Source organism: Ammospiza nelsoni, chromosome 5 (assembly GCF_027579445.1).
Source record: "Ammospiza nelsoni isolate bAmmNel1 chromosome 5, bAmmNel1.pri, whole genome shotgun sequence".
Classification (NCBI taxonomy): domain Eukaryota; kingdom Metazoa; phylum Chordata; class Aves; order Passeriformes; family Passerellidae; genus Ammospiza; species Ammospiza nelsoni.
The window spans coordinates 63,818,756-63,829,193 of NC_080637.1; the positions used below are offsets into that span (position 1 = coordinate 63,818,756).

The window sequence follows — 10,438 nt, forward strand, 5'->3', positions numbered from 1 at the left end:
TCTCAGAATAGGCTGTCCCAGGTTCAGCTTGAGCTGTAGGACAGCAGGTCAGTGGATTTCACAGAGCATTTCCCATAGAAGGACGATAGCTTGTTGCATGGTAATTGTTCTGCTGACAGAGTACAGTAGCTATGGCCAATCAAGTTGTTCCTTGGGTAGTAGCTCCATAAACAGGAGTGTGTTCTGGAAGTTTGAGAGGGAAAAGCATGGGTTTTTGGTTATTTCTAAGAAACACCTGGTGTTCTAGAAGTACCCTAAACAAGCATATGGATTGAAACCACAGCATGGCAGGGTGGTGGCATTAGGCAGGGATGTAAGCTGGTAGTGTTGAGCACTTGTTTTCAAATATGTTGTAGGTGTTTAAAGTGAATGCACCACTGCCTCCACGTAAAGACCAGGAAATTAAAGAGGATTCTTCATATTCAGCAGGATATAACCAGAGTTTCTCCACAGCAAGTACACAGACTCCTCCTCAATGCCAGCTGCAGTCTTCTCATGTTGCAGAACAAACCTCTCTTTCACAAGAATCTCTGTCTTCAGGTGAGAACTGCACTTACATGTGTATTTCAAGTAGTCTTTCAATATGATTAGTCTATAATAGTATTTAAATTCACTATCATGTGCTGTGAATACTTCTAACCAGTGAAATTCTTAACAGGTGCTACATAAATGTCTAATAATAGGCATACATCAACTCTAATGTAGTTGATGGTATGTAAACTTAATTTAAAAACTGCTAGCAGGATGAAAGGCTGGTTCAAACTTGTTTCTATATTAGATGAACAGACTGTCACTTACATGCCTGAATTTCCCAGTAGGTGAGAAATTCAAATATGTGGTGATGCTTGCCAGTCAAACAATGATTTGCTTGGAATAGTAGCAATGATGAAATACTCTTATTTGGCACCATTAATTTGGTCTCTGGTAATAGTGCTGTCAGTGCTGGGAGTTGCTGAATGCTAAGTAGGAAATCTGGGATAAGTTTTCATTCTGACCTGAGAAATACTGAGCTAGTAAGGGGTCTTCAACACAAACCTGACTACTTGATGTTCAGGTAGTGCAAGAGGTGGGTTTTTATAGCTAATGCTAAATTTGGCATGAAACTGGCCCCTAAATGTCTTGAGGTTTTAGGATGAAAGCAAGTGGCAACTAGGGATCTGTATTTATAAGGCAATGTAATGAAATGGCTCAAGGTCATTTAGAACTAGTGTTGTTCTGCCAGAGTGATTTTCACAGGTCTTAGACTAGAAACACACTGATATAGTGTGTGAAGTCAATGAGACATAAAAGAACAGTGTAAGTGTAGCAGTCAGGAAAGCATCTTTAGCTTCAATGTTCCTTCTCCTCGCTGAGACTATGGGTGGTAAGCCTTCTGTTTGTGGGGTTTTTTTTTTGTGGAAAATCATAATTTTTAATAGCCTTGTGCAATGGCTCTGCACACACTTCATACAGGGGTTTATACTGTTGTTCTGGATCAATTTTAAGCTTTTTGGATTGGAATAAAGGAGGATCTTGTGGGAATACATTCATGGTTGCAAGGTTTGTGTTTAAAGCTAACTGCACACTCACCCTTCTGAGTGAAAAGCAATCTTGAATACATTTTGCTTGGAGTTGAAGGGCCTAGCATATGGTAGGAATGTCTGTTGAAGAGACTGAACCCCACTATCTGCTTTCCATAGTTCTTATTGCTATCTAGGTGTGATGGAGTTTGTCTTGCTGTTTCAAGGGATGTCAATACTGAAGTGACCTAGTTTATCAGTGGAAATTCTTAATCAAATATTACATAATTTTAAGCTAGATTGGGTATTTTCATGCTGCTGGCAAGGTGGTTCTCACCTGTGCAACTGACTCCTGTTGAATGCATTAGGGGCTTGCCCTCAGAGCCTGTGCTGTCTACAGTAGATTTTAGCAAGCAAAGGGAAGGATCCAGTCACTTAAATGAAGTAATGAAGGGACAGAAGAGCAGTCTGTTCAGAGCAGCTTAACTGGTCTCTGAATGTCCTAATAGTGCCCTTGCTTCTGTGTGTGGTAACTTACTGCAGTTATACAAAGCTTTGACTTACCTGTGCCTTCTGTTTTAAGCAGTGAACTATCAGCCTGATGGAGCTGTTCCTGTTAGCAATGGTAGCCTTGCCTTTTATCCAGCACAGGCTAATGTTATTCCCAGACCCCCTCAGCCTTACCTCAACAGTCGTGGGTCTGTCAGAGGGTCTGCCAGAGGTGGAAGGTCGCTGGCTAATTCCTATCGCCCCCCTGGTGGCTACAAAGGTATGTCTGTGTTTACTATCATCATAAAGAAAATCTAATGTCCTGCCAGTAGAATGTGACTTAACACAACACACTATTAAATTCATGTTCTGTATGTGAAATGTCTCAAAACAAGACTAAGGGCAATGTGCAGAGAATGGGGCCCTCTGTTGTAGAATTCAAGGAAGTTCATTCTAACTTTTTTTTCTGGTCCCTGGACTTGATGTCAGGCCAAATGGCAGAGCAATTTCACAGCTTGCCTAAATATGAAGATAGAAACTTTCACTAATAGGTTATTAGATTACTCATATGGACTTTTCTGTTGGCAATTTAATTTGCTTTTTCTGAACTTTTTACGAACTTAATTCTGTCTCTTGGTATCTTGCTGACAAACTGGGCAGGCCAGTTTCCTCTTCACATACCACTAACTGTGTTTGTGCAAAATAAAGTAATTTCTGCTTAGCACTGCTCACTTTAATATTAGCAGCAGAAACCAGGATGGGGGAGTGGCTCCCAGTAGTGAAGAGTCCTTCTAGACAAATAACAGACTGAAGAGTTTTGTGAGGAAGATTATTTGGTCTCTGCAGAGCAGTTATTCTTTGGCTGCTACCTGAAGTACTATGGAGAGTTTCAGCAGACTTTAAGCAGTTACTAAAATAAGGTTGTTGGTAGCTACCAGCTGCAAGTTGTGGCCTATTCCCCTTTGAAGTGAAGGGCACTTAGTCTCTGATAGGTGCTTCAGTTGTTGGGCTGAGCCTGCTCAGTACCTTGTAGGAACATGTACAGATGGTGAGTTTCATAGTTCTGACTTAACAGCAGTCCTGGGTTTGCTGGTGTCTGGTATGAAATTACTTGCAGCTCTGCTTTGGTAGTTAAGTAATAGCTTAAGTTAATAGCTGAAGAGGCAAAACTTTCTAGTAACCCCTAAATGTATACCAGTAAAAGCTCAGTGTATGGAACAGAAAAGAAAGTGTTTCTCAATCCCATTGCTGGATTTAGCAAGCTTTTCAGCTGTTCTGATATCCCATTAGTATCACAGGCAATGGATAGGGCCTGATGTTAATATTTTTAAATACACAATTTTGGTGTAGCCATGGTGTGTAAGCTATGAGTAGCTAATGAAATGCATTTGTTACAGGAATAGCAAGGTTCCTATTCAATTCCAAATTTAAGAATAGCACTGTTACTGCCTAACTTTATGTACATAATTGCCAAAAAAAAGATCTGTAGTTAAATTCTGGACTTTTACTGTAAATCAAACAGTAAATGATACTGAATAATCAACTTCATTTGAACAGGTTTTGATGCTTACAGAGGTTCACCTTCATTAACCAATGGGAACTATGGCCAGCTACAGTTTCCTGGTAGAGATTATGCTGGAATGCCATATTCTCAGAGGGTAGGTATTGACTTTATTTACAGTAGCCTTCCACTGTATAGGAGCCAAATCTTCTAACATGGTAGTTTCTCATTGCCTTGAACTATTACTTACAAGCTAGAGGTTAGTTTTGTTTCACAGACAAACCCTTTTGTGGAATGGTAGACAGCAGCTGAAATAAGTCACTTCAGACAGGTAACATCTCTGTATGACAGGTTGATTTTAGTCTGAAATGAATCTTTAAAATGCAAACAGATGGTAAACAATATATTGTATGGGTCCAGTCTATTGTTTTAAAAGAGTTGGTTCACTAAAATGCCTCTGTAATGTAAAATAATGAACTCCTAAATGGACTGGCTGAGAATGTGGCTAGGCCAAAACTCCAAAAATAATAATAATAAAAACAACTTAAAGGCAAAGGTTCCTGGTGTGAGGCAAGTCTGTCAGTGTCTTCTGTGCAGGTTCATGGACTTAGAACAGACTTGAGATTTAAGGGTATTGATCAGTAGCCTCAATTGTTCAGAAGCTAATTTGCTACAACTGGCATCAAAGTAGATCTTTAATTTCATACAAGCTGTTAAAATAAGTAAATTTTCCATAAGTAAAGCTGTTTATCTGCATCTTGTTTCTGAACTGTCAGTGTACTTTAGAGATGGAATTCATTGTGAGAAAGTGTATTACCTCAATTGGGTTCAGATTTGCTTATAGCCATCTTCTAACACGTCTCTTCCAGGATGTCAATTACCAGCAGTGCTATAAACGAGGTGGGATAAGCAGTGGTCCTCGAGCAAATTCAAGAGGTAAGGCCAACACCAGCCCCCCTTTAGTCCAGTGTGTGCTTAGGCTTTGCAGCTGGGGTGTCGCTGGGAGCAGTGTGAAAAGCAGAACAGGATCCCTCACCTAACAGATGGAGCTTGGTGTAAGTTAACCAAGCTTAGCTGGAGTCTAGAGTGCTATTCTTCCACAGCGTTGCACAGCAGAGGATTTAATTTCACTAGTTTTAGTCTGGAGTCTTCATGTCAAAATTGTGACACAATGGTACCTTATTGAACTTCACAAATAACCTGACTAGGAAAAAACAGCAGTTCCCTGTGTTCAGGGAAGAAGCACTGGGTTTCTCCCCTGAAGTGTGTAGTCCTCCCTTATTCTGGGTAGGCTGTCAGATCACAGAGACTTTGTAAAGTAATTTTTTTCATGAAAATGTATTTGGTAATACAAGTGTACTTTGTACTTCGATAGTGGAGTATAAAACCTAAAGAAATAAATAAGGCTAGTTGTGTCCAAGCATGAATAGCATGTGTTTTGAAGAGTTGGAAAAAAGATCAATTGTTTCTACTGTATGTGCTGGAAAAATATGGACTTCCAGTGCTACAGGTGAGAAGTGAGATGAAGAGTAGCTGTAGATCTGAGAAATTATAGTGTATTGTAGAAGCTGTTTTAGGATGATGCAGGTCATATCCTAACTTGAGGGATAGAATGTTTCAGAAGAGAACTAAATAGGAGATGATGGTGGATTAACAGCTGATGAAAGTACTCATTAGCATTAGGATCTCACAGCAACTTCACTTATTTTAATGTCTGTCTTAAGGTGTTGTTTTCCAGTGGAAATAACAAGGGTTTGCAGCTTGACTGTAACTGCTTTAAATTTCTCAGATCTAATACAGTTTTCGTTCTACACTCTTTTAACTTGGATATTTGGAAAGATTAACAGCTTTATTTTGGGGAGTGAGGTGCAGAAGACTTAAGCAACACTAGTTTGTCAGACTTAAAATATTCTAGCATCATAAGTAGAGAAGGTCTACAAGAAATGCAACTGCGGAATGACAGTGTTGAGTAACATGAAGTGAAAATTGGGATCTTGAAGATAACTTGCCTCTAACTTTGTCAGTGTTTTCAGAATTACGTTTTATTTCTTCTCAGAAGTTAGCATATGCTTTTTAAGTTCACATATGATACACTAAAGCAAAAAAAAGCAAAAACAATTACAGAGGATTTAATTTCACTATTTTTAGTCAGGAGCGTTCATGTCAAAATTTTGACACAATGGTACCTTATTGAACTTCACTAATAACCTGACTAGGAAAAAACAGCTGTTCCCTGTGTTACAACCTGCTGCCCTCTCTACTTGGAAGTATAAGTAATTGTTCATGGTTCAGTTACGTCTCATTCTGGTCAATACAAGTGTGATCAATGTGAGCCAGCTTCAAAGTTGTGTTTTCACTGGGGTCCTTTGACAACTTGCTGTGGCTCAAAGATCAATCTGCTGCAAAGCCAAGCCTGTACACTTAAGATTATGGCCACAGGCTTAAGGGTATCTGTCTGTTACAATACTCACCGCTGCTAATGGTTTTTAACAGCAGGGTGGAGTGACTCCTCTCAGGTGAGCAGCCCAGAACGAGACAATGAGACCTTTACCAGTGGGGACTCTGGGCAGGGGGACTCTCGCAGCATCACCCCCGTGGACATGCCGGTGAGCAGCCAGGCCGCCACCATCCTGCCGGTGCACGTGTACCCGCTGCCGCAGCAGATGAGGGTCGCCTTCTCCGCCGCCCGGACATCCAACCTGGCCCCTGGAACTCTGGACCAGCCCATTGTGTTTGACCTGCTGCTCAATAACCTCGGAGAAACTTTTGATATCCAGCTTGGGAGGTTCAACTGTCCAGTGAATGGTACCTACGTCTTCATCTTCCACATGCTCAAACTGGCTGTCAATGTCCCTCTGTACGTGAATCTCATGAAGAATGAGGAGGTCCTTGTGTCGGCCTATGCCAACGATGGGGCTCCTGACCATGAGACAGCCAGTAACCATGCAGTGCTGCAGCTCTTCCAGGGAGATCAGATCTGGCTACGGCTGCACCGGGGAGCCATCTATGGAAGCAGCTGGAAATACTCCACCTTTTCGGGATACCTCCTTTATCAGGACTAAAATCCAGTGCAATGTTTACAAAAGAGCTGCTCCAAACACCTTGGTGAGGGGGGTGGGACTAGCTTTGCACTTATTACTGACTTTATAGAGGATATGTGGTTCCATTATTGGTGGGAAATGGTGGTCCTGTTTTGCAAGGTGAAATCATGGAGTTGGGGTACTGAATCAGCACTAATTTGGCACTTTATCAGTTGTGATGTAGCCTTGCTAATAAAGCTGTGAATGTATATTGTTTGCACTTACCCTAAACTGTATTAATGTCCAGCTTACTACACTATTGATTGCCTCAAGTATGGGCTATTCACAATGCCTTGTTGTGCCTCAATAAAACAAGTTAATATGCATTTTAGTATTAATCTTGCCCGTGGTTTTAATTTTAAGACACATCACTGACCTTTTTCCTGATGTAGGGTGAATATGAATATTACATAGAACTGGTCTCCAAGTTTCAATAATTTAGGGTAATTTGTATTTAACTAGGATTGTTTTAGTTCCTGCTTAACGCCATTTTTCAAGAGTCTTACCTTGATCAAAATCAATTCAAGATTTAGCTAGCTTTTTTCTTTCTAAAGGTCAAGAAATTCTAAGTGCAATGCTACATACTTCATCAGAACTACTGCTTTTAAATACATACCCTGTCAAAATCTGGCATGGTCATCATAGCATCAGTCCTTTAGAAGTGAAGTAGTTGAAATTCTTAAGCCTGCAAACAGTCACTCAAGGGGCTGGCTTATGCTGTTATTCAGCTGCAATATATTTTGAAGTTGAATTCAACTTTATGAAGCATAAATGTGGATGGCTTCCCCCCCTGAATGAGACTTGAATCAGATTTTAATACAGGTTGTTTCCTCATTTCAGAGAATTGCTGAGGAACTTGTTATTTGTAGTTGAAGCCTGGTGCTTGCATTTTACATCAAACCTGAATACAAATGCTAGGAAGTATTTCTGCAATCCCTTTCTTAAAGCTCTTGGGCTTTTGGACCAGCCTTCAGCACTCCTGTGGCCTGAGAACTGAACAGCCACGATGTATGTCCTTGTCTAAGCTGCTGTGTCAAATACTATAAATAGTTTCAATGTTTAAAATGGTAATATGAACTAGTAAGAAGGTAGGTCAGTGGCTCTCTCTCCTTTCAAAAGCTTCAGTAAATTGTTTTAACAGTAGAAAGCACTTGAACTGAGTGTACTAAATTAGCCAGTGCACAAGCCTGACTGCTGTATCTAAGGCTGAAGCAGAACTATGCAGAGTGAAAGCAACTATCTGCTTATTTAAATAAAAGTAAGAACCTGAACTGAACAACTTCAGACCTGGTATAAAGCTGCTGTTTTTTGCTAAGTGGTTGCACAGCTTCCAGCTTCAGTTCGCCCTTGTTATCATGCAGATGCCAAAACCAGTCTGGCATGGCTTCATAAAGTTACTGGCATAAAGATCTTATTCCAAGCTCAGCTTTCTTTTCATACAGATTTTGAGGGTGCTCATATTTCAAGTATGGGTTTAGCGAATTTTGAGAGAAGTTGAGGTAGGACAAGCTTTGGGAAACCTTGTTTTTACCATTACAAAAATGTCAAGCCTTATCTATTGAACATTAAGCCTGTATTTTGTATTTTAAAACATGCTAGTTCTGACTTTGGGCAACAAAGAGGCTTATTTCTATAACACCCACTACAGAATAAGTTTAACTTGATAAAAAGCAGTTTAACTTGATAAGAGGTAAATATTCCAGTTTTAGATCTGTATCTTGTTTAAGATGCATTTTTACATTCCTAGCTAAAAAGAATACACAGTTACAGCCAGAATTGTGCAGGTAAGATGAAACAGAAAAATTATTATACAATTCCTTCACCACAGGTTATCTAATGGATGTTTTTTTAAAAAAGTGAATGTTTTTAAGCTTTAGCCTGAATCACAGTAATCTCTACTACAGTAATTTTACAGTAGTAGCTACTTTAAAATAAAATGTATGGCTTTGTCCTGCTATTTTTATTTGAAAAGAAAACACAACTTGGAGAAGTCTCATCCCTTAGAATAACTAAAAAATATGATAGATTAGTAGGTTTCACATGTGCTACTTTTTAAGCTAGAACTGTTGGTTTTCACTGTGTTTTTAGCCAGCTGTGAATGCAGGTTTTGCCAACCTCTGTTACCAAAAGGAGGGTAAGTACAACTGAACAGGTACTGTCCTAAGGAAGGTTTCAGACTAGAAGCAAATCCAAAGACTGTAACTGAACCTTAAATGCTAAGACTTTTAAAAAACACTAGAGAAGACCAAGCCCAGCACCTTTTTTCCATACCCATAGCTGGCCAAAATCCACTGGTAGAAAATTGCTATTCTGATTTCCAAAATACCTAAAAATGTTATATAATTTTTCCATTATGATAAACACTAGGGTAGGGGTATCTCATTATGCTTTTAGACTAATAACTGTTTTTCAAAGCTTCTCAAAGGACTTCAGAATATTTCAGTACATTTTCTACTGACACAGTTTTAGTCTAGTCAAGTATGTCCAGACCAATGCCCTATTTCTTTATTCTGCTTCTGGGCAGAGCATTTAACAGGTGAGTTTCACGACCTGGAAATACTTTACTGTGTAATTTTCATGTAAATACTGTCTGACAGTGTAAGTTCTATTTACAGTTCTTTTTCTCAGTAACTATTAAATGAAGTTGATTGAATAATTTCATCAGGAAAAATGCCTTCACTATGTAAGGATTATAATTGGATCTAATTAAAACATACATAAGGGCATCATCATTCTGCTAAATTTCCTATTGCTGTCTGCTGTGCAAACTGGATACCACCTAAATTCTCACTGATTTACTTCTCTTGTGCAGCCTGCTGAAGATAAACTTTAAAGGTAAGAAACACTATGTTTTCATATGGAGTTAATTTCTGTGTTTCCTTCTCTTGACATCAAATATTGCAACTGCCCTGAAATGGGAGAGTGTAATGCTTTGGCTGGGAGGGAGTTAATTTTAATCAAAGGAACTGGTATGGGGCTGTGTTTGGATTTGTGACCAAACAGTGTTGGTAACTCGGGGATGTTTTGGTCGTTGCACAGAGTCGAGGCCTTTTCTGCCTCTGACACTGCCCCAGCAGTGAGTGGGGAGCACAAGGATTTGGGAGGGGTTAAAGCCAGGACAGCTGATCCCAGCTGACCCAAGGGATACCCCAGCCCACATGATGATGATGATGATGATGTACTTAGCAGTACAAGCTGGGGGAAGGAGGAGGAGAGTGGGACATTTGAGTTGTGGTGTCTGACATCCAAAGTCACTGTTCATGTGATGGAGCCCTGCTTTTCTGGAAATGGCTGAACACCTGCCTGCCCATAGGAAATGGGGAATGAATTCCTTGCTTGGCTTTGCTTGAGTTTCTGCTTTGCCTGTTAAACTGTCTTTATCTGAACCCACAGGCTTTCTCACTTTGGCCTTTCCAGCTCTTTTCCCTGTCCCATTGCAGGGGAGTGGCTGTGTAGTGGCTACCAGCTCAGGGAGGTTCAAACTTTCTTAAAGTTTTCAAAATTCTAATGGACTTGTGACTTTTGTGGGGTTTTTCCCAGGTCATGGAAGTAAGGGGAGACAATGAATAATCTCCTACCACTGCCGTGGCAGGAAGTCTCCTGCAGCTAAGGAACCCTCCATCCTGCAGGCTGCAGTGGTGGTGTCACTGCCCTGCCCTGCTGGTTGAGTTTAGGTGCCTCTTCCTCCCTGGCTGCTTTATCTACAGCTCTCCAACAAACCAGTCAGAGAGGGAGATGCTTGGGAATTTTAACTCTGATCAAGGACTTGTGTCTGGAGGGTTGGAATACATTTATCTGCTAGCTCTTTATTCAACCTATAAATGTCTCGTGAAGGATATGAAAAGTCTGTTGTGTATTGTAATTAGAGA

General features: G+C 40.2%; 1 protein-coding gene across 2 annotated transcripts in view; it reads left to right on the top strand.

Moving 5' to 3' along the window:
* Nucleotides 1–6,907, top strand: part of CAPRIN2 (caprin family member 2) — a 33,200-nt gene extending 26,293 nt beyond the window's left edge. For both annotated transcript variants that reach the window (XM_059472945.1, XM_059472946.1), the window contains exons 17-21: nt 357–540; nt 2,083–2,268; nt 3,546–3,646; nt 4,359–4,425; nt 5,983–6,907. In XM_059472945.1, coding sequence (XP_059328928.1) covers nt 357–540; nt 2,083–2,268; nt 3,546–3,646; nt 4,359–4,425; nt 5,983–6,551 — 1,107 coding nt within the window. In that variant the 3' untranslated portion in view covers nt 6,552–6,907. The remainder of the gene's footprint in view (nt 1–356; nt 541–2,082; nt 2,269–3,545; nt 3,647–4,358; nt 4,426–5,982) is intronic.
* The last annotated feature ends 3,531 nt before the right edge of the window (nt 6,908–10,438 follow it).